Source organism: Littorina saxatilis, linkage group LG17, assembly GCF_037325665.1.
Source record: "Littorina saxatilis isolate snail1 linkage group LG17, US_GU_Lsax_2.0, whole genome shotgun sequence".
Taxonomy (NCBI): domain Eukaryota; kingdom Metazoa; phylum Mollusca; class Gastropoda; order Littorinimorpha; family Littorinidae; genus Littorina; species Littorina saxatilis.
The window spans coordinates 44,500,505-44,521,784 of record NC_090261.1 but is presented as its reverse complement, the minus strand read 5'-3'; the positions used below and the strand labels follow the sequence as shown (position 1 = coordinate 44,521,784).

Genomic DNA, 21,280 nt, shown 5'->3' with positions numbered 1-21,280 from the left:
TGCATGTGGCACTGGAAGAAACCATAGCAGAATAAAATGACGTTTTAGCATTATGCACAAGGTCGGTGACCTTCTGTTTCACGGCATCATACATCTGCATGTTGATTGTCAGTGGTGAGGAGCGCCAGCGACGTTCTGCCCTTCGACGCTCACGCTTCAGCTCCTTGAGCTGATCAGCGACCGAGCTGTACCACGGCGTAGGCTTACGCTGGCGCACCTCACGCTGACGCACAGGGGCATGTTTGTCCAGAACCTTACCAAGATGTTGATTCAGGTTCGGAAGTGACATAGTGGGGGTCAAACCATCGGCAACATCAACAACGAACTCGTTCATATTGATGCTGTTAATGGATCGCATTGATTCTATTTTTACCATTGTAGGTGGCTTCTTGGCCGCTAGGTGGCACAGAATAGCCGTGTGGTCGGACTTCAGATCATTACAAGCATGAGTCGAATGAACAAGGTTATCAGAAACCATATGAAATATCAAATCAATAGTATGACCAGAGTTGTGTGTCGGGAAATCGACAGTCTGAACAAGACTAAACATGGAAGCTAGATCACAGAGTTGTTGGGTTAGAGTGTCACTTGCATCTTCATAATGAATGTTAAAATCACCGGTCAGAAGAAAACAATTGACATCAGCACAATGTTCCAGAAAGGCAGGAAGTTCAGCAAAGAACAAGGAATCCGAGAGTTTGTTCTTTTTGTTATGTTTATCTCATCCTTATATCTTATCCATATCCTTACCTTGACTTTATCCAGATGATTTCTGATCTGCTGTAGGGACAGCCTGTCACCTTCGAACGTCTTCATGATCAGCTCTTTCTCCCCAAGCCAGGTGCGCAGCTGCGTGCTTAACGAGTTGAACAGGTGCCAGTCCTGGATGGTGCTGTCGATGAGGTTCTTGCGCTGCGTGGCCCGGCGGGTAACGCTCTGCCACTGTTCTGACAGCAGGCTGAGTTTGCGTTCAAACTCCTTGGGATCCTCCACCTCGCCAGATCGTCGCATCCTCTGTCCGTCGCTGACGATGGCGTGCAGGACTTGCTGATGGCTGTACATCTCACCCTCAAATTTCTGTGGGAGAGAACAAATGCAAACATTTGATAATTTTTTCTTCATGTTTTTTTTTCTCAGAAATAACAAGCTCTCTGCCAAGATTTACCTACCATTAAAGTAACAGCACAAAAAGTTGCAATACTTTTGTTATGTGTTGTCAGAAATAGCAAGCTCTCTGCCAAGATTTATCTCTTACTGTTACCTACCATTAAAGCAATAGCAGGAATAGTTTCGTATTTCTGTGTTGAACTAGATACTGGTTTAAAATGGATTGTATACCAAGACATTTTATGTACAATGCAGAAAGGCAATATTCACAAACCCCTATGCATCCTTAACAGCTTCCGTTTGTAAAAAGGACAAGACAGACAGAAAGAAAGAAAAAAAGAATCCTTCAGAACTTATCACTTTGTGACAGAGATCGAAAGCTAGAAAGCAAGAAGGAAAATAGGGAAGAAAAGGTGGAAGGACAAAGGAATGACAAATTACACACCACAAAACCAGAGAGATATGACTCCACCCTCAAACCATCCTCACCTCGCACTTTCTCTGCTGGTCCAACAGATCCGCCAGGTTGCCAGCGACCTCAGTGGCGAGGTCGCGCTCGGTGGCCGCAAGGAAAGCCATCCAGGTCTGGCACTTAGCCGTGAAATCTTGCTGCGCCAGAAGATGGGACTGCAGTGCCTTGCTGCGCTCTTGGCAGTCTGCCTTCAGCTGGTACCACTGGTGGTTCAAATCCAGGAGCTGAGAGGAATCGCTGGGAGCCAGGGCCAGGCGGTATCCCAGGTCGTTCACTTCATCCAGCTTGGGTGTTTTTTCCTGTGGGAAGTGGGAAAGGGTTAGGATTAGAGAAGCGATTGTCAGCTGTTGTTTTGAGGCAATAACTATAGTGGGATGACTTTGGAATTACTTGAAACCACACACACACAAATACTGTAAAAGAAATGCAGACTTAAAACTGTTCACGTACACACAGCAGTGAGTTGCATTCAAGAAACCAGAAAATGAAAAATATAAAACAGCATTTGAAATATTACCTGCCAAAGAACTTGTGTGATCTGCCTGAATTTTCCATTTTGCCAAACTTCTAACAAGAATGATGCAAGAGTCACATTGGCACTGTACATACTATCTTCGTGCTTATAAAAAAAACAGAGGAAAAAACATCTTCACCTGTGCCAAACATGCACACATGTCCACAGAGAAACACAGACCACCAATCTTCCAGCCCATCCTCGCTTCTTCCCCAACACACACACACACTCCCAACTCCCCCAACACACACACAAGCCACCACAAACCTGGAACTGTCCAGCGAGCTGCTTCAGCTGATCCTGCCTGTTCTGAATGTCTCTCTGCTCAGCCACCTTGCCAGGGTCTTCCACAGACAGAACGACCTCAGCCTGCTCCAGGAACTTCTTCACCGAAGCAAAGGCTTCCCGGAATCGGTTGACCTGCGAGAGATCTTCGTTCAGCCCGTCGATGTGTTGGGACAGAAGTTGGCGGAGTCCTAACAATCGCTGTTCCATGAGGGACTGGCGAGAGGTGAGTAGCACGATGGTGGAGGTGCCCATGTTCTTGGTCAGGTCGTCACTCAGCTTGTACAGCCTGGAGAGCTGGGTCTGGATCTCATCCAGCTCTTGTTGCAGGGCCTGGGTATCAAAAGATTATAGAAATTAGAAGACTAGCTGCTATGTTAGTTTTGTTTCTCTTGTCTTCTAACTCTTTCCCCCTTTTCCAAACAACACCTCTACAACAGCAGACACATGAAACTCTGTACAGTCCTCTATCTCTTGACCCCCTTCCCCCCACTCCCCCCCCCCCCCCCCTGAACAGCAGATAAATGAAATTCTTCACAAACTATGCTAACGTACACATCCATCCACATTACCCATACATACAACATTAGTACAGCAATAACCCCTCACAAAAGGGGCAATCTCAAGAATTCATCTTCATACTGAGTTTCTGGGTGTTCAATCTTCTTCCAGAATGTGACGAGGGTTCTACCAGGCTAATATTTCTAGACTAGAGTATGCTTTAAAGCAGGGCCGTCAACTTTACAAGCAAACTCAAGAGCTAACGACTTATGGCTAAGGACTGGTCTACAACTAACCCCCAAAAATATTTACCTCGCTTTTTTCCAGACAATCCTGCCTGGCCACAACATCGTCTCTCATCGCCACTAGTTCGCTACACTCTGACTCCTTTTTGCTCAGCCAGTTGCTGATCTTCTCGTACTCTCGCTCGTACTCTTTCCATTTGCCGAGGCATCGCTCAAACTGGGCCCGGCGGGTGGACAGGTCTGCGGACAGCTTGCTCCACTTGGTTTTGATGTCGGACACGGTAGCCTGCACTTCAGCCTGCACAGGTGGTTCACACACCTGGCAAAGCTGTGCCGCCAGAGTGGAGAACGAGTCCAGGTGAGAGCTGTGCTGCTTCAGTTCCTTCTCCAGGTTCTGAGAAGGAGAGAAAAAGTTTTTGTTTTTACTATGGTGAAACTATGCTAAGCATTGCTGAATCTTATGTAATCTGTTTTTCTTGTACATGGATACATTAAAATGCTAGATAAGACAGCAATTTACTCACACAGAGAATCTTCCATCATATATTCATATTGTGTAAGAAAAGAGAAGATTCATGATAAAGATCTGTTCTGAAACAAAACCACTATCCTGTGATTATACTTTTTCTCACCTTCAAAAAATAATTTCAAGAACAGTGAAAAACAAACTGAAAGTTAGCAAACACACACCTTGCTCAAACTTTAGCAATGATCCATCCTAGAAGAAACCAACTATTCAGAAAATACGCGCTCTCTCACCTTCAGTTTCTCCAGCTGGTTGAGCAGGGTTGGCATGTCAGCTCCAACCAGCGAGTACCGGTTGAGTGTATACTCCGTCTGGGCCAGCACCTGGTTGAGGCTGTGCAGGTCGGCATGGTAACGGGCCCACTGGCCCAGCATGTCCGACAGCAGACTCTCCAACTGCATCATCTGCTGTTGCAGATGCTCCCACTGCTGGGACAGGGAACTGAGTGACTCGCGCACGCTGCGTTGACAGCCGGGTGACTCGCGGCTCAGCTCGATGAGGCTTTGTCCGAGCGCCTTGACAGAGTCCATGTCTTCCTTGCGAGACTGTAGTTGATCCTGCATCGACTGCAAAAAGTAACATAAGTTTCAATCAGATGTTGTTTTTATTCTTGTACACGTGGATAATTATAGTCTGTTTCGTTTTGTCTTCTTTTCAAGGCTCCAATTGATCCTGTGTCAAGACCTGTTTACCCCCAACACTTGACAAGAGTAATGGTCAAGTAAAAATAATAGTAATCTGATGACCAAAATAGTAACCCAGTGGTTACAAACGCCAACATTAGCAACACAAACCTAATTTGAAGCACATTTGAAAATCGTAGTCTGGACTCAAAAGGAGTATTTTTCCCCCAAAAAGCCTAAAAAATAGTAATAAATTACTCCAAAATAGTAAGGGTAAACAGTTCTGCTGTGTTGTCTGCAACAATAAGTTGACGATTAGAGTCTGGTGGGTCTTTTTATAAACATTTAGATTTGATTTCTCACTGCTCAAGAGTTGTCTCTATACCTACCAGAAAGAATTCACAGAAATGTTGTTTTGCTCTTAACTATCGGAGACATCATAACGACATGTATAACATTTTTTGAAAAGAGCAGACTTTTCTTCTTGTTGTTTCATATAGAATTCCCCTTATCTACTACCACAAAAACAGCAACAATTATACCTGCATATGATGTTAGACTGAAGTATTATTCCCGTGTCACTCAAGCTGGACCACCTTACCTTGCAGTCTTTGAGAGTCTGTTTGACGCCGACTTCATGTCCGATGAGACGGTAGCGTTTGATCTTGTCTTCCTGCTGTTTGAACCAGGACTGGAGCTGAGCCAGAGCCACCTCGTAGTCTGCCCACTTGCCTGACAACTGCTCCAGGGATCGTAGTCGCTCGTTGATGTCACTGGACACCTGCACATACATTTTGCTCATTGTATGATGTGGACAATAACTGCATATTGTACTGTAGATTGTCCATTACAGTGCTTAGGATGCCTTCATATTATGAACACACAATACTTCCTTCATTTTATGATTCAAAAAGTAATTGTAAGTTTTTTCTGACGACTGCTGTGAAAATGGCAGACACTTCCTGACATTCTCAAAGACAGGAAATGCCATTGACTTTGACGACACGTTCTACAATCATACAGTTGTTGGTGTATGGAAGTAGAGAAAACAATGAATTTGTCAGTTTAACTATTACAATCTCTTTTTTTTTTACCTAGCTGTCTTCAGCTTTACAAGTTGTGTATATAACATTTTAAAATGCACATGTACGTGTGTATGTATGCATATATAGTATTGCTTTCTTTTTTAACTGACCTTGTTCCAGTGGCGGTTGAGCTCTGCCAGTTTCTCGGCATAATCGAGTTTTTCTGTGTCAATGCCAAAGTCATGGGGCCCTGGCTGCAAAACTCCCTGGTTGACAAAGTCCATCGTCAGCTGTTTGCTGGCCAGCTCCACCTTGTACCCCTGAAAATAACACACACACATGAAAAGAACACACACACATGAAAAGAACATACACACATGAAAACAACTCACACACATGAAAACAACATACACATATGGGTATGTGACTGTTGTGATGAAAGGCTTTGACACTGGCTTAGCTGCAAACTAACATGCAGAAGGATTCAGCACTTCTCTCTATGTTTGTCATGATTTGTTTGTTTGAAATGTCAGTTTACAACTGACCCTTTTCATGACATACTGTACATCACTTCTCCTTACCATCATTCTGCATTCATGTGTGTACGTGTGTGCTTATCTTTTCTGTCACTATCATCTTCTCCTGCCCAATGAATATTCTGTATTCCTTGTTCGCATGCTGTTCTTTCCTCACTGTCCATTCATGTGTTTGGAACACTGAATGCATTCTCCAGCAACCATCCCCCACCTCATCATCATCATCATTAAAACTTTGTGTTTGACCTACCTTGTATTTTTTCAGCATGATCTCAATATCAGCCAGAGTCTTGATGGGGCTGTGGGCGTCGGCAGAGAGCGCTTTCTCTATCACCTCCATCCACACCTGTAGCTCGTGCAGAGCCTGGCGTGATGGCATCAGCTCCATCTGCGCTTGGTGCAGGCTCTGTTCCGCTTCGTTAATACACTCTTCCAGCTGTGTCCACTCCTCCTCGATGGCCTCAAGGCGAGAGTCAAGACCGCGCGTGTCGTAGTTGCGGTTTGCTATGAGCTGGCGGCCCACAGATATCACCTTGGACTTCAGGGGTTGCTGGTTCTGAACCTCCTTGCGGAACTCCTGTTGTAAAAGAATTGGTTGAAGTGAATTAGCGAATGAACATGTTTTGAGAATGTGAGACAATGTTTGAGTATGCCATGTTGCACTCACTTGTGAGCAGGCCTGTTTGCTTTTAGGTGGTATAGCAGTCCCTGCAATGTACGGCCCCCGGCGTGAGCGAACACCTGACATGTACGGACACATTTGCTCGGCACGGAGTGTTTTCCTTCTATATTTGCCCCCCCTTAAACGGACACCTGCAAAACGTGGACGCGGACACTCATTTTCGGTCCCAACAGCAGGTCATACCTCCAATGTACGGACAGACCATCGTCAAATTTTCACCACAACTGAAATCGATAACAGAGCAGTCCGGCTCTTGGTACAAAGATCTCAGCCGCAATGGCGTGATGACAGTCACTGATAACTTGAGTGCACGTGTACCCATCAGGAGGGGGGGTAGTTTTGGTCAGGAGTGGAGTACATGCGATGAAGGTCCTGAGCGAAAGAGAGTGAAAAACCGGCCACAGTTCTCAGCATCGTGTGTCTGTGTGTAACCTATTTCATTGACAAGATACTCTTGTTTCCCCTCAGCCTTGACCAGTGAGTCGGTTGCCTAATCTGTGAACCCTTCAGTTGTCTTGCTTTGTCAAAAGTTACGACACAGTCAACTGGTTTTGCTCTGAGCTGGCCTCTCTGGCCACAGCCCCAAACAGTACATGGCTGGAGGGAGTGAGAGAGAGAGAGAGAGGGGGGGAGTGGAGGGGTAGCTGGCTAAACTCTGTGGGGTGTCCGGTGTCACTGCATGTCAGCAGGAAGAGCATTGGAAAGAAATAGAGAGGTGTACTCTTCCACACAATTTCCAAGCATCAGTTGTCACGGCTTGGGGTAGGCATTAGTGAGGGAGAGTGGGAGCTGTGTTATGTACAGTGTATTTCCGACTGAAGAGTGAAAAGTCACTGCCATGCCACATGATCGGCATGCAGTCAATAAAGCCAGACAAGAAGAAAATAAATTACATGATTATGACATGCAGCTCTATCTGCTGCTATTTATTCAAACTGGTTTTCAAGATTATTCTTGCAAAGCATCTGCACACGCTCCTCTGTGCTGTGTTCGTGTGGCTGCTTTCGTATGTCAGTGCATGGTGAGTGTGTTCACTGCCTTGAGGATTTATTTTATCTTTTCTTTTCAACACTTTTTATACAAATCATTTTTACAGAACGTTTAAAGTATTAGGAGTTTATTGTTATTGTTTAGTAGCCACAAGAAGTGATTAGCATAGACTCAATCCTGTTTTTGTGTGTCTCTGTGTGAGTGTATGGGGGAGGGGGTGGTGTGGTCACCCCTCCCGTGACCGGACACCTGCAATGTACGGACAGTTTCGCTATGGCCCAAGGGTGTCCGTTCATGAGAGGGACTACTGTACTCGTTATCAACTATGGCACAAACAAGTGCTGAAACATGAAAAGATGTATGTGCCAAATGAATTTAGAGTCTGATTTTATCTATGAACAGTAGCTGCAATTTAAGAAATATGATCTAGTCGTCCCTTCCTGATCAAATCCTTTACTTTTATTTTAATTTTATTTTGGGTAAGTCTGGACTCGGAGCTAACATACCAGCACATCCCACAGCATATCTGCGCTTACCAGGATGTGTTCGACCTTGGTGCGGATGTTGCCGATGTTCTGCATGTCCTCCTCACTCAGGTGTTTGAGGTCGTCCAGCTTCATCCTGGCCGTGGACATCCACGTCTTTAGCACCATGGCCTCAGCCTCAAAGATCTGCAGCTGCTCTCCGATTGTCTCCGTCCTGTGGTGGGGAAAACAAACAAATTCTGATAAGAAGAAATGTTCAATTTTCGGTGAAGAAGTCTTCATTTCAGTTAGAAATAAAAAGAGGCTTTTACTTACCAGTGATAGCTGTCAATGTAGTGGTTAAATTATATGTGGCTTTGTACAATGCAAGGCAGGCGCTGACAAGCTTGCAATAGATGATGGAAGTCGCTTGTTCGTCACAATGCTTGCTATTCTCTCATGTGCCAGGCGACTGGTTCTGTATAACTCTTACGTACTCTTGTTGTACATGTTGTATGCATGTAAAGCGCTTACTTCCCTTTCTTTCTTAGATCTTGCAATAAATGGTTAGGCCAAAAAAAAAAATAGGTCTGTTTAAGGTAACATAGGCAACAAGAGGCGAAGCCTTCAAGGCTCACGTAAGAATCGACAAACAGTAACACAAACTCAATCACTCCGTCACACACACACACACACACACACACACACACACACACACACACACACACACACACACACGCACACACACAGTAAGCATAGGTGAAACTGTGCAAGAAAGCGAGACACTAGATCTGCCAACTAGTCTCGGCCCGCTCACAATAACAATGACCGAGACTTTCAGTAATTCCTTCGCGTGACGTCTAACCCTCTTACGTCATAATGTGACGTCTTCAAATGTTAAAGTTTCTATCACACACGTCAAACACTTTTGACCGAGACGTAATCTTCTTCCATAGACTCGGAAATGTTAAAGTTTCTATCACACACACACACACACACACACACACACGCACGCACGCACAGACAGACAAAAGTTAGCATCGCATAGGCTACACTTACGTGAGCCAAAAAACCATATTTTTACGTTATTTTGCTTTTTTTTTTTTTCCCAAACGCGAAAAAAATAGGGTCGGTCGGGTTACCATAAACAGACTATTTTTTTTTGTTGGCCTTATGGCCTTGGTCTTGTCAGTTAAGTCAAGTCAATTCACTTCACAGTAACTATGATTGATGGGATAAATGTTGAGAATCTTTTTGCTCTGGCAGACAGATAGATAGACTAGCTTAGAGACAGTTAGGTAGGCAAAAAAGCAGACAGACAAGCAAGTATAAGTAAGCAAACTCACTTTTTCAGTTCATGGACGAGCTGAGTGTTGAGTTCCACCCACTTGTCAGCCAACTCTGTGATGGCCGCCTCCAGGGCGGGACAGGACACACTATGCAGGATCTGTTTCCCCTGGTCCACAGCCTGTGGGGAAAGCAACATGTCCATTCACTGTCAATCATTCTCATGACTGCACGCATGGCACAGTGGAGCCCCCATTTTAAGATCCCTTCATTTATATCTACCACCCCCACCCACCATTTTAAGACCCTGTTATCTAAAATGCCCTTGTTCATCACTTTTGTGAATTTACCTCCCTTTTAAGATTTCCACTTTAAAAATGTTATGAAGGCAGACCTGGAATATTCTATTGTCAACAGATCGTATCATTGAACTTTTAGCACACACAACCTTGCGTATTTATCCAAATCAACAGATACAGTATGGTGTCAAAAGAAGCAGTGATCAGAGTATAATGCCATCAGAGTAACTTTGAACCCTGCGTTAATTACCTGGAAGACAGTAGGCCTCTCGTCAGCCAGCTGTCCCTGCAGACGCTTGAACTTGCCGAGCTTCTCCTGGATGGTGCCCAGAGAGTCTCCGCTGGCGATGGGCCTGGGGATTCCGTCCTCCACCTGTCGTGAGCAACACATGCGTTAATTTCACATTGTAAACCCAGAAAGACAGTTGCAGGGCTTTTGCCAGTGGTCTAAGCAAAGGACACGATGTTTCTACTTATGTGTACACATTAGTGTGTGAGATCAGACCAAAGTATCCCTTTCACAAAGGTCTTCTTAGCTATAGAGGGACACTTTTTACCAAGTCCCAAGAGTGTTCTCCAACAAAAGGCACCACTTCACAAAAAACAAACACAACTTGATAACTAACACAAATCACAATCCGGACCAGAAAGAGACATCTTCTAAAAAGCAACAGCCCTCTCATAACTCAGACAACCTTGTAAAACATCCCAGGCCAGAAAAATACATCTTCAAAAAAGCAACACTACACACAGCCTTCTCGTAACAGACACTGCTATTCACCCACACCACTCACCTGAGTCAAGAAGTGCTGCAGGTGTAGGAGCTTGTCGGCCAGATCGTTCCACTGTCGGACCAGCCTCTCCAATCGCTGACCATGCAGACTGGCCTGGTCAACCAACAGGTGTGTCAGGTTGCTGAGACGCGTGTGCTGCATGCTGTGTGCGTCCTGTGTCGCTGCATCACACTGCGAGGCCAGCGAGTCCAACATGGCTTTGTGCACCTCCAGGTCTGAGAAAAACTCCTGCAAAGGGAAAGAAGAAGAGAGAAGAACGAAGTTTTGAATAAAATAAAATCGCAAGTGTTTTGTGTGCAAATGATGTTCAGTGTCCTAAAATCAACTGCATACTATATGATTACCCATGTCCCTTTAACATGAAAATAAGATTTATGACATGAATCAAATTTCAAGCTATGGTCCTCTTTCTCTGCAAAGTATGGTATCTTCCAACAACGTCCTTGAATTTGGAGCACTAGCCTTACATTTTACCATGTTTTGAATGAAGCAAAAGTATTTTGAATGAGGTACCAAGCTGGAAGTATAAAATAGTATCCCAGGGGAAAGCTGCATCACTATAGCAATCGGTTTGACTCCATAATGCTACAAACTTATCCATTCACACTCACCTTGTGCGCACTGAGCTGCTGCTTGAGCAATCGGTTTGACTCCATAATGCTACAAACTATCCATTCACACTCACCTTGTGAGCACTGAGCTGCTGCTTGAGCAATCGGTTTGACTCCATAATGCTACAAACTATCCATTCACTCACCTTGTGCGCACTGAGCTGCTGCTTGAGCAATCGGTTTGACTCCATAATGCTACAAACTATCCATTCACATTCACCTTGTGAGCACTGAGCTGCTGCTTGAGGTGAGGCAGGTCGCGTGCAGAGATCGCTTCCGTCTTCAGTTTGCCTTCTGCGGTTTCCAGGAAGTCTGCGTAGTCCTTCAGCATCTTCTGGTACTGTTCCTGCACTGACACCGACTGCATCAGGCCTGCCTTGCGCTCCACAAGCTGTACAAAGATCCAGGGACACACTGTTAGATCCATGTCTGGAAAAACGTTTTTGTAGTCTCTGGTTTTGTAAAGTCTTTTCATACAGTACGTATCCTGAGTTGTGTTTCTTCTCTAGCTTTTGTTGACGCAGTTATTTTATAAATGAAGTTTATTCAGACCTGTTTACCCCTAAAACATTGCATGTGTATTTTCCGGGAGCAAAATGAGGCAAATGTGTAGTTTTGTAATTGAATGTGTAGAATTTCTCGTCGACCTATCACAACAACAAGAACAATGATTGCTACTTTTTACCACATGTATTGATTGACTGACGGAAAAATGGGAATTGCAGACAGTGCAATGAGCATGATGTTTTCCTTTCCGCGAAGACAAGGCATGGGTAGTCCTGATATTTTGGCAGAAAGACTTGGTTCGGCGCATTGCTCGTCTTTTTCTTTTTGGTCGGTGGCCTTTCGGAGTCATTTTCTTCACAGTTCTCATCTTCACTTTCGTGTGCTCTGCGTTCAGCCATTGTGTCGAAACGCCCGCATGGTTTGGCAGTAACGCTTTCAGTTGTGCCCGGCATTTGCTTGGAGAAGCCTATTCGGCATTAACAAGCTACAACGCAACGCCCGTGGGCGCTTTACGCGCTGCACGCAGCAAACGACTGCTGGCCGAAAACATGGATTGGAAAATGGATCGGTCAAGGGAGATGAAGAAAATTACGGATTGTGATATGCGTAGCCGAAACAATACCGTTTGCGTGCAGGGACGGGGCGGTGTGAGAGCACAACGGGACAAGGAACAGGTGTAAAGACGAAAAAAAAAAAAAAAAAAAAAAATTTTATTTTTTTTATTTTTATTTTTTTTATATTTTTTTAAATACCGTTTGCGTAGAAAACGACAGACTTGGGTAGTTGCGTAGTATATTATTCAAATTCGTAGTTTACTATGCTCAATGTGTAGTGTAAACAGGTCTGTTTATTTGAGTCTTTATTCAACTCAAACATGCTGACACAGTTTGACTCTGTGGTCTAATCAACATCTCCAGCTCCCCCCTCTCCCTCCCCCCATGATTTTTTCCATTGCTGTAACCTCATTGTAGTTTTTATTTTAAGTAGGGCAAGTTTTAAGTGATGTCTCTACAGTAAAAAAGAACAAGTCGCGTAAGGCGAAAATACAATATTTAGTCAAGTAGCTGTCGAACTCACAGAATGAAACGCAATGCCATTTTACTCGTAGCATCGTCAGGCCACCGCTCATGGCAAAGGCAGTGAAATTGACAAGAAGAGCGGGGTAGTAGTTGCGCTAAGAAGGATAGCACGCTTTTCTGTACCTCTCTTTGTTTTAACTTTCTGAGCGTGTTTTTAATCCAAACATATCATATCTATATGTTTTTGGAATCAGGAACCGACAAGAAATAAGATGAAAGTGTTTTTAAATTGATTTGGAAAATTTAATTTTGATAATAATTTTTATATATTTAATTTTCAGAGCTTGTTTTTAATCCGAATATAACATATTTATATGTTTTTGGAATCAGCAAATGATGGAGAATAAGATAAACGTAAATTTGGATCGTTTTATAAATTTGTATGTTTTTTTACAATGTTCAGATTTTTAATGACCAAAGTCATTAATTAATTTTTAAGCCACCAAGCTGAAATGTAATACCGAACCCCGGGCTTCGTCGAAGATTACTTGACCAAAATTTCAACCAATTTGGTTGAAAAATGAGGGCGTGACAGTGCCGCCTCAACTTTCACGAAAAGCCGGATATGACGTCATCAAAGACATTTATCAAAAAAATGAAAAAAAACGTTCGGGGATTTCATACCCAGGAACTCTCATGTCAAATTTCATAAAGATCGGTCCAGTAGTTTAGTCTGAATCGCTCTACACACACACACACACAGACACACACACAGACACACGCACATACACCACGACCCTCGTTTCGATTCCCCCTCGATGTTAAAATATTTAGTCAAAACTTGACTAAATATAAAAAGAAACAAGAGGCGAAGCCTTCAAGGCTCCCGTAAGAAATCGACAAACAGTAACACAAACTCAATCACTCCGTCACACATACACACACACAGTAAGCATAGGTGACATGGTGCAAGAGTGGGAGACACTAGATCTAGATCGGTCTGTCTGTAGCCTACTTACGGGGACACGACTGCCAGATCGACACTGCGCTTTCGACAGCGCTTCCTCGCGCACACACTGGAAACACGCTGTGCAGATTAACCTGTAGGAAATCTCCTTTGATATCTTCTTTATCTATTTTTCTGGGGCTACGAAACCGAACAATGTGAAATCGTCTTCCCCGAATCGGCGAACTGCAGCTGGGTGAGAACTGTATCTATACCACAATCCTTCACGCGATCTGACTTAACCTTGACCCCTGACCTGGTCTACATACCACACACGACACAAACCAGTCACCTGTTTTTACCCACCCCCCCCCCAAAACCCCCCACCACCCGTTTTCTTTGGATACACACTTTAACTACATACGTGCCGACGAAATGTTGATCATTGCTTCAATACTTTGAAGCTGTTGCTTGGATAATAACCAGGTAAAATTAGTATTTCGGTGTTCAGTCAAATGTTAAAGTTTCTATCACACACATACACACGCACAGACAGACAAAAGTTAGCATCGCATAGGCTACACTTACGTGAGCCAAAAAGCATTAGCTGACCTTTCTCTGCAGATCCATGTAGCTGGTGCGCAGTGACCCCAGTTCAGAGGGTATGGCGCCCCTGGGGTGCTGGGCAGACAACTCCTGCTCTCGTCCTTTCAGCTCATCCAGCTGGGTTTCACACTTCTTAAGCGACGTCTCCAGTTTCTGGAAAACACAAAAAGTATTAAAGTTCAAATACACACCTTCAAGCACCATGCTCTGAAGTTAAGAGAAAACAATGTAGTGCTGCATGTTTTTGGTATGTCCACCGTCTTCAGTTTCTGGCAAACTCAAAACTGAACAGTTCAAAAACACCTCAAAGCATCATCAAATATGCTCTAAAGATTAGAGCAAACAATGTAGTGCTGCATGTTTTTGGTATGTCCACCGTCTTCAGTTTCTGGCAAACTCAAAAGTTAACAGTTCAAAAACACCTTAAAGCATCATCAAATATGCTCTAAAGATTAGAGGAAAAAATTTAGTGCTATAGTTGTGTGAAGTTTTCCTCCATCATCTGCATAGAAGGTCAGCAAATGCAAACACATATGACTGAAGAGACTTGATTATAGAAAAAATACCTGACATTCCCTTGACTCAGCGAAATATAACCTGTCTGAAATAGGTAATATTTAGAACTGGCCTGTTCATTTTAATACTTGTGAGAATATGATTTTCAACTTTAGTACATGTCGAAGGAAAGAAATCCAAGCAACCTCAGCGCATTAATTACTTCCCACCGCAGAGTGTCTGCAAGCCTTCACATTACACAAATTGTTCAAATGCCAAAGCTGACTCTCTGCCTGACAAGCATGATTTTTTTCAGTTGGAAAGCAAACAGTGAAGAAAGTTAATACAGCAAGAAAAGAATCCCCACTCACATTGATATTGGACACCAGAGAATCCAATGTAGCAGTAGAAGTAGTGGGAGGACCAACAACAGATGTCTGTAGCTCCTGCATGCGAGCTCTAAGCGATCGAACATCGTCATGATACTGCTGCCACAGGTGTTGAGCATGGCGCAATTCCTCACTGCGAGTCACAGCATGTTGCTCGAGGATGTCGACTCGCTGGTTGAGGTTTGTGAGCGACTCCTGAATCAGGCCGTGGCTCTGACCAGTTGATTGGGTGAGGAGGTCCTGAGCTTTAGAACCCAGGGTGGTGATCTCGCTTTTCAGTCCGCGCAGTTCACGTTGAAGGGCCTGAAAGGATTGGAATTGAGGTGAGTTAATATGCAAGATGAATGATTTGGGTAACGAGGTTAATGCTTGTGAAGATCATTTGCTAATCAATTGGCTTCAAAGTGAGTAGTTCTCCACTTATGGACTAACATAAACACAGGCACTTGCAAACAAAATCTTACCATTGCATACCAAAGTTTAGTCTGTCAGTCTGTCAGTCAGTCTGTCAGTCAGTCAGTTGGTCAGTCAGTTAATTTGTCCATCAGTTATACAGCAGTTTCTTAACAATCATTTCTCTCTCATCTTGTCAGTCAGTGTATAAATCAGCAAGTCAGCCAATCAGTTCTTTGTCAATATGTCAGTCATCACTGAGTCAATCAGTTCTGACTCAAGAAATCAGTCACTAATCCAGCAATCAGTTTTTAAACATTATACAAGTCATTATAAAGTCAGTCAGTTCTTAACCAAGACTTCAGTCACTAACCTGTCAATCAGTTCTTAAACATTATGACAGCCATTAACCAGCCAATCAGACAGAAGAAAGTCAATCATTGAAACTGAATGTCCGCCAAAACAGCTAAACAAACATCAAAGAACCTGCTGCTTTGCACACACCTCATTTTGCCGGATCCTGTCGTGTTCAGACTGTTGACCAGAGGAGGGGGCCAGCACGATCTGTTCAGCAGAGTCCAGCCAGGCGGACATGGCGGTCAGTGCTGACTGCATCTGCTGCTGGAACGACAGCGCTGTGTCCAGACGAAGCTGCAATAGAAAACATGCAAGTGTTCCAGTAACGTCTGACTGTGAAGGTGAAGTTCCTAGGCTTTCTTTTTCTCTGCTGCTTTCGATCATTTGGTGAGCATGCAGACGCATGCATGCATGCACGCACGCATGCCCACACATACACACACCCTTATCCTCATTCTCCATATTTTACACCAGAGCACAACTGTAAAATTTACAGCTGGCCAGCCTGGGAACCAGCGCAGAGCGGTCTATTGTAGGTGGGCTTTAACTGTTCTTTTGTAAATTGCCATGCACATCATAGCGGGCTTTAACTGAAATAATGGGCTATTTGGTCATCAAATGATCAAAACGCCAAATGTCCCTTGCTCAAAGGAGCCCCTACGTGACACATTTTTTTCCACAACAGGATTAATACTCCATCTACTATCTTCCTGTAACCATCCATTGATACCTTCCTTTTACGACCTCCAAAATCTGAGGTAAATGTGCAGATAGTATGACAAGAAAATGTGAACAAAGTAAGGTCTGAAGAAGAGGGAGGTTTAAAAGAGCGGGGGGGGGGGGGGGGGGGGGGGGGGGGGGGGGGGTCCCACCACATCTACCTGGCTCAGCTGTGTGTCTCACCTGTTTGTCTTCCACTTGCACCTGCATCTGCTGCCAGCACAGTGAGAGCTGTGCCACCAAGGCCTGAATGTCGTGCAGCTGTCGCGATGTGTCACCCACACTGCTGGATGGTGTGGTCACCAACTCCTTCACACAGAGAACCACGTAAAAGGAATAACATTAACATCTTAAACAAATGAGGCAAGAGCGCTGTTTTAAGATCAGAGAAAACAAGAAGGGCAAAGCCCATACGACTCACATGCTTGACCTTGACCTTTACATGACCTTGACCTTTAGGGTCAAGGTCAAATAACTAAACCTAGCAATGACATCATACACTAAGAACTGCTTTACACATTTTTCCTACCAAAATACATGTGACCTTGACCCAAGGTCAAGGTCATCCAAGGTCATGCAACACAAAGCTGTTAATTCAAGACATAGGAAGTACAATGGTGCTTATTGGCTCTTTCTACCATGAGATATGGTCACTTTTAGTGGTTCACTACCTTATTTTGGTCACATTTCATAAGGGTCAAAGTGACCTTGACCTTGATCATATGTGACCAAATGTGTCTCATGATGAAAGCATAACATGTACCCCACATAATTTTTAAGTTTGAAACAGTTATCTTCCATAGTTCAGGGTCAAGGTCACTTCAAAATATGTATACAATCCAACTTTGAAGAGCTCCTGTGACCTTGACCTTGAAGCAAGGTAAACCAAACTGGTATCAAAAGATGGGGCTTACTTTGCCCTATATATCATATATAGGTGAGGTATTCAATCTCAAAAACTTCAGAGAAAATGGGAAAAATGTGAAAAATAGCTGTTTTTTAGACAACATTTATGGCCCCTGCGACCTTGACCTTAAAGCAAGGTCAAGATGCTATGTATGTTTTTTGGGGCCTTGTCATCATACACCATCTTGCCAAATTTGGTACTGATAGACCGAATAGTGTCCAAGAAATATCCAACGTTAAAGTTTTCCGGCCGGACGGACGGACGACTCGGGTGAGTACATAGACTCACTTTTGCTTCGCATGTGAGTCAAAAAGGGACAGAAACAAAAAGAAACAATTAAGAAAACCAAAGGGACGTTGCACATGTTGCATGCATTCAGAGCATTTGATCGTCCCTGAATAACATTAAAACATTTATAAAGAAAGCAGGATGTGATTGAAACAAGAAGAGCAAACGCTCGATCGAGTCACTTTCGCAGTTCTGAATATTATATGAGGCATCAGATGGACAGGAAGAAATTGCTATTCACAACACAATGAGTCACGTTCACATAAAATTTGAGCCCGGTCACTTTTATAGTTTCCGAGAAAAGCCCAACGTTAAGTTGTGTGTTGCCGAACAGAAAAGGCTAGTTATCTCCCTTGTTTTTCTGATAACGTTCGTAAAAGGCTACAGATGTAAATACTTTGATGTAAAGAATAATCCTACAAAGTTTCAATCACATCCGATGAACTTTGTCAAAGATATAAAATGTCTAATTTTTCCTTTGACGCTGACCTGTGACCTTGAAAAAGGTCAAAGGTCAACGAAACCATCGTTAAAGTGTAGAGGTCATTGGAGGTCACGACTAAACAAAATATGAGCCCGATCGCTTTGATAGTTTCCGAGAAAAGTCCAACGTTAAGGTGGTGTCTACGGACGGCCGGCCGGACGGCCGGCCGGACAGACTAACACTGACCGATTACATAGAGTCACTTTTTCTCAAGTGACTCAAAAATAATGAGACATGCACTTAATTCGTCTATTGAAGAATGAAAACATACTAGCAAGAAGAGTGTGAGTGGAAAATATGAAACATGCACCTAACCAGCTGTGTATTTGACAGTAAATTGATAAAAGAAGCTAAGAGCTTTAAGAGTATCATCAATGACAAATGCCATGAAATGGCAATTCTGCACAAACCCAAAATGCATCATCAAGGACTGGGCTTCAAGCGCATATTAAAGAAATATCAAACCATGTTGCAATGAATATAAAGCCTCATAGTTCAACCGTTGCTTAACAAATTACTGTCTGGCCCTTCTCTTACCAAGTTTAGCTTCAAATATTATATAACACTCCCATTTCTGTTCAAATAACAAAACACCCAAAACAAGCCCCAAACCAACACACACACACACACACACACACACACACACACACACACACACACACACAAACACACACACACACACACACTGACCCCTGATCTTCTTTGCTGTAAAATGTTCTCCAGCTGCTGGGTTTTGAGGGCGAGGTCTCTCTGCAGTGCCTGCCATCCCGTGTGAAGCTCTGCCTCCGACATGGTGGGGGTCATGAACCCTCTGCTTTCTGTGCTGGATGGATGTGCACCTTGTTCTGCCCTCGGCCGTGTCACTGACAGCTGTCGTACCAGCTGCCTGTGCTTGCTCAGGTCAGAGGCAAGGTCCTGGTGATACAGATATGAAAAATGCGCGTAAGTTTTCACTGTATAAAAAAATAAAATAAAATAAATAAATAATAAGCAAACACAACTGCCTTTGTCTTAAAGAAAATTAAGTTTCATATCTTTCACAAACACTGAACATTCAAGCTTTTCCTATGGGGCCAATTTTGTGAGGTGCCTTTTACATTCAGCAAAATCTCACAGTTATTAATACAAATACAGGCAAATCCGGATAAGACGAAATTGAAGGGACCGAATTGTTATTGTGTCCTATCCGAAATTTCGACTTGGTCATAGTACCGTGAACTACGAAAAAAATCAAAGAGACCGCTTGAGTACCAGTCAAACAACTTGTGATAATGATAACGTAATAGACGAAGTGCTTGAATGCAATATATATTCACTACCTTCGACTGATCACAGGGGTGTTTATTTACAACTAAAATGTACTGATACATGCAGAGGTCCAGGGTACTGGAAATTTAACAACTCTTTATTAAAACAACAGGCATACGTTGATAGTATGAATCAGACCATTGATAATTTTCTCTCTGAGCAGCCGACACAGCATGCGGGATTGAATTGGGAGTTACTAAAACTGGAAATTAAGGACATCTCTATGCAATACAGCAACAAAAATGCCGTAAAAAAGAGAACAGACAAGATAACACTGCAACATGATTTAAATGTATGCGAATCACATTTAGCCAAAAACCCAGATGATAAAAACGCTATCTTTCGACGAGAAAAATTAAAATTGAATTTGGAACTTATTGAAAAAACAGAATTGCACAGTGCCCAGACAAGATCACGAGTAAAATGGATCGAAGAAGGAGAAACAAATACAAAGTATTTTCTTAACTTAGAAAAATCACGTGCACATTCTAAATTAATGCCAAGATTAGAACTGGAGAATGGTGAAGTCATTACAGATCAATTTGATATACTGGAAGCTCAGAGAGAGTATTTTCAAACTCTTTATTCACGAAAATTACCTGATGAAAATTTAGACAATAATATTGCATCCTTTTTGCAAGATTGCGATGTTCCTCAGTTAAGTGATGAGGAGAAGGCAGAGTGTGAAGGAAATGTAACGGTTGAAGAGGCATCATCGGCACTTAAATTGATGAAAAATGGTTCCTCACCAGGCATGGACGGCCTTACCACAGAATTTATTAAGTTTTTTTGGTCAAAGTTAAGAATTCTTATTGTTGATTCATTTAACAAATCATTTGAGAATGGAAGTCTGTCCTTCACCCAAGCATCGGCGGTTATTACCCTGATCCACAAAGGGAAAGACTTATCAAAACACAGTTTATCAAACTGGAGACCAATTTCTTTGACAAATACAGACTATAAGATTTTAGCTAAATGTTTAGCAAATAGGCTAAGCCCAGTTATTCAAAACATAGTACACGAAGATCAAGTTGGTTTTATTAAAGGTAGAAACGTCTCTCATACGCTGAGAACAATAGATGATGTTATTGAACACTTTAGATTACAAGAAAAACCTGGTTTGGTACTTGCTTTAGATTTCAAAAAAGCATTTGACAGCATATCGAAAGAGTTTATGTTATATGCCTTTAAGAGATACGGATTTGGAACAGATTTTTTACGTTGGGTAGAAGTATTGTTCAGTAGCACAAGAAGCTGCATTGGATACAACGGTTGGCTCTCAAGTGATTTTGAAGTCAGCTGTGGGGTGCGACAAGGTTGTCCTTTCTCACCACTGGCTTTGTTATTGGAATTGAGCTGCTTGCAACCCGATTTCGAAAAGGTTTTGAAGTAAAAGGTTTGGAAATTGAAACTGACGATTCAGAAGAAGTGCATATGTTTAAAAAGATTTTGAAGGCACTTCTGTATGCCGATGATGTTACCATGTTTCTGCGTGATAAAGATGACATTAAAGTTGTTTTGGGGATATTAGACGAGTTTACAATTATATCCGGTTTGAAGATAAATAGAGTAAAATCAGAAGCAATGTGGATTGGATCAAAACGGAATAGCAACGAGGGAGGATACGGATTAAGATGGGTTAAACAAATGAAGATTCTGGGAATATATTTTTGCAATACATCCAGTGCCTCCCTCGTGGATGAAAACTGGACACAACGAATTAAGAGTATTAAGCAGGTGATTTTAAACTGGGAAAAACGGAATCTTGGCATATTTGGTAAAATGTGCGTAATAAAAAGTTTTTTGATTTCTCAGCTCGTTTATGTTATGCAGGCAATATGCATCCCTGAACCTGTGTTGAAAGAAATTAATACGTTATTGTTTCGTTTTCTTTGGAGGA

At 42.9% G+C, this 21,280-nt stretch overlaps 1 protein-coding gene across 1 annotated transcript in view; it reads right to left on the bottom strand.

The window, feature by feature from the left end:
• Positions 1 to 21,280, bottom strand: part of LOC138953165 (nesprin-1-like) — a gene marked incomplete in the record, with an annotated part of 316,807 nt that overhangs the window by 27,823 nt on the left and 267,704 nt on the right. The window contains 18 exon segments of the mRNA XM_070324965.1: positions 751 to 1,077; positions 1,597 to 1,878; positions 2,361 to 2,711; positions 3,192 to 3,518; positions 3,884 to 4,216; positions 4,875 to 5,054; positions 5,469 to 5,618; positions 6,085 to 6,411; positions 8,043 to 8,205; positions 9,317 to 9,438; positions 9,807 to 9,929; positions 10,351 to 10,578; positions 11,182 to 11,352; positions 14,046 to 14,192; positions 14,906 to 15,226; positions 15,821 to 15,967; positions 16,577 to 16,702; positions 18,763 to 18,987. Of these exon segments, the coding sequence (XP_070181066.1) occupies positions 751 to 1,077; positions 1,597 to 1,878; positions 2,361 to 2,711; positions 3,192 to 3,518; positions 3,884 to 4,216; positions 4,875 to 5,054; positions 5,469 to 5,618; positions 6,085 to 6,411; positions 8,043 to 8,205; positions 9,317 to 9,438; positions 9,807 to 9,929; positions 10,351 to 10,578; positions 11,182 to 11,352; positions 14,046 to 14,192; positions 14,906 to 15,226; positions 15,821 to 15,967; positions 16,577 to 16,702; positions 18,763 to 18,987 (4,050 nt within the window).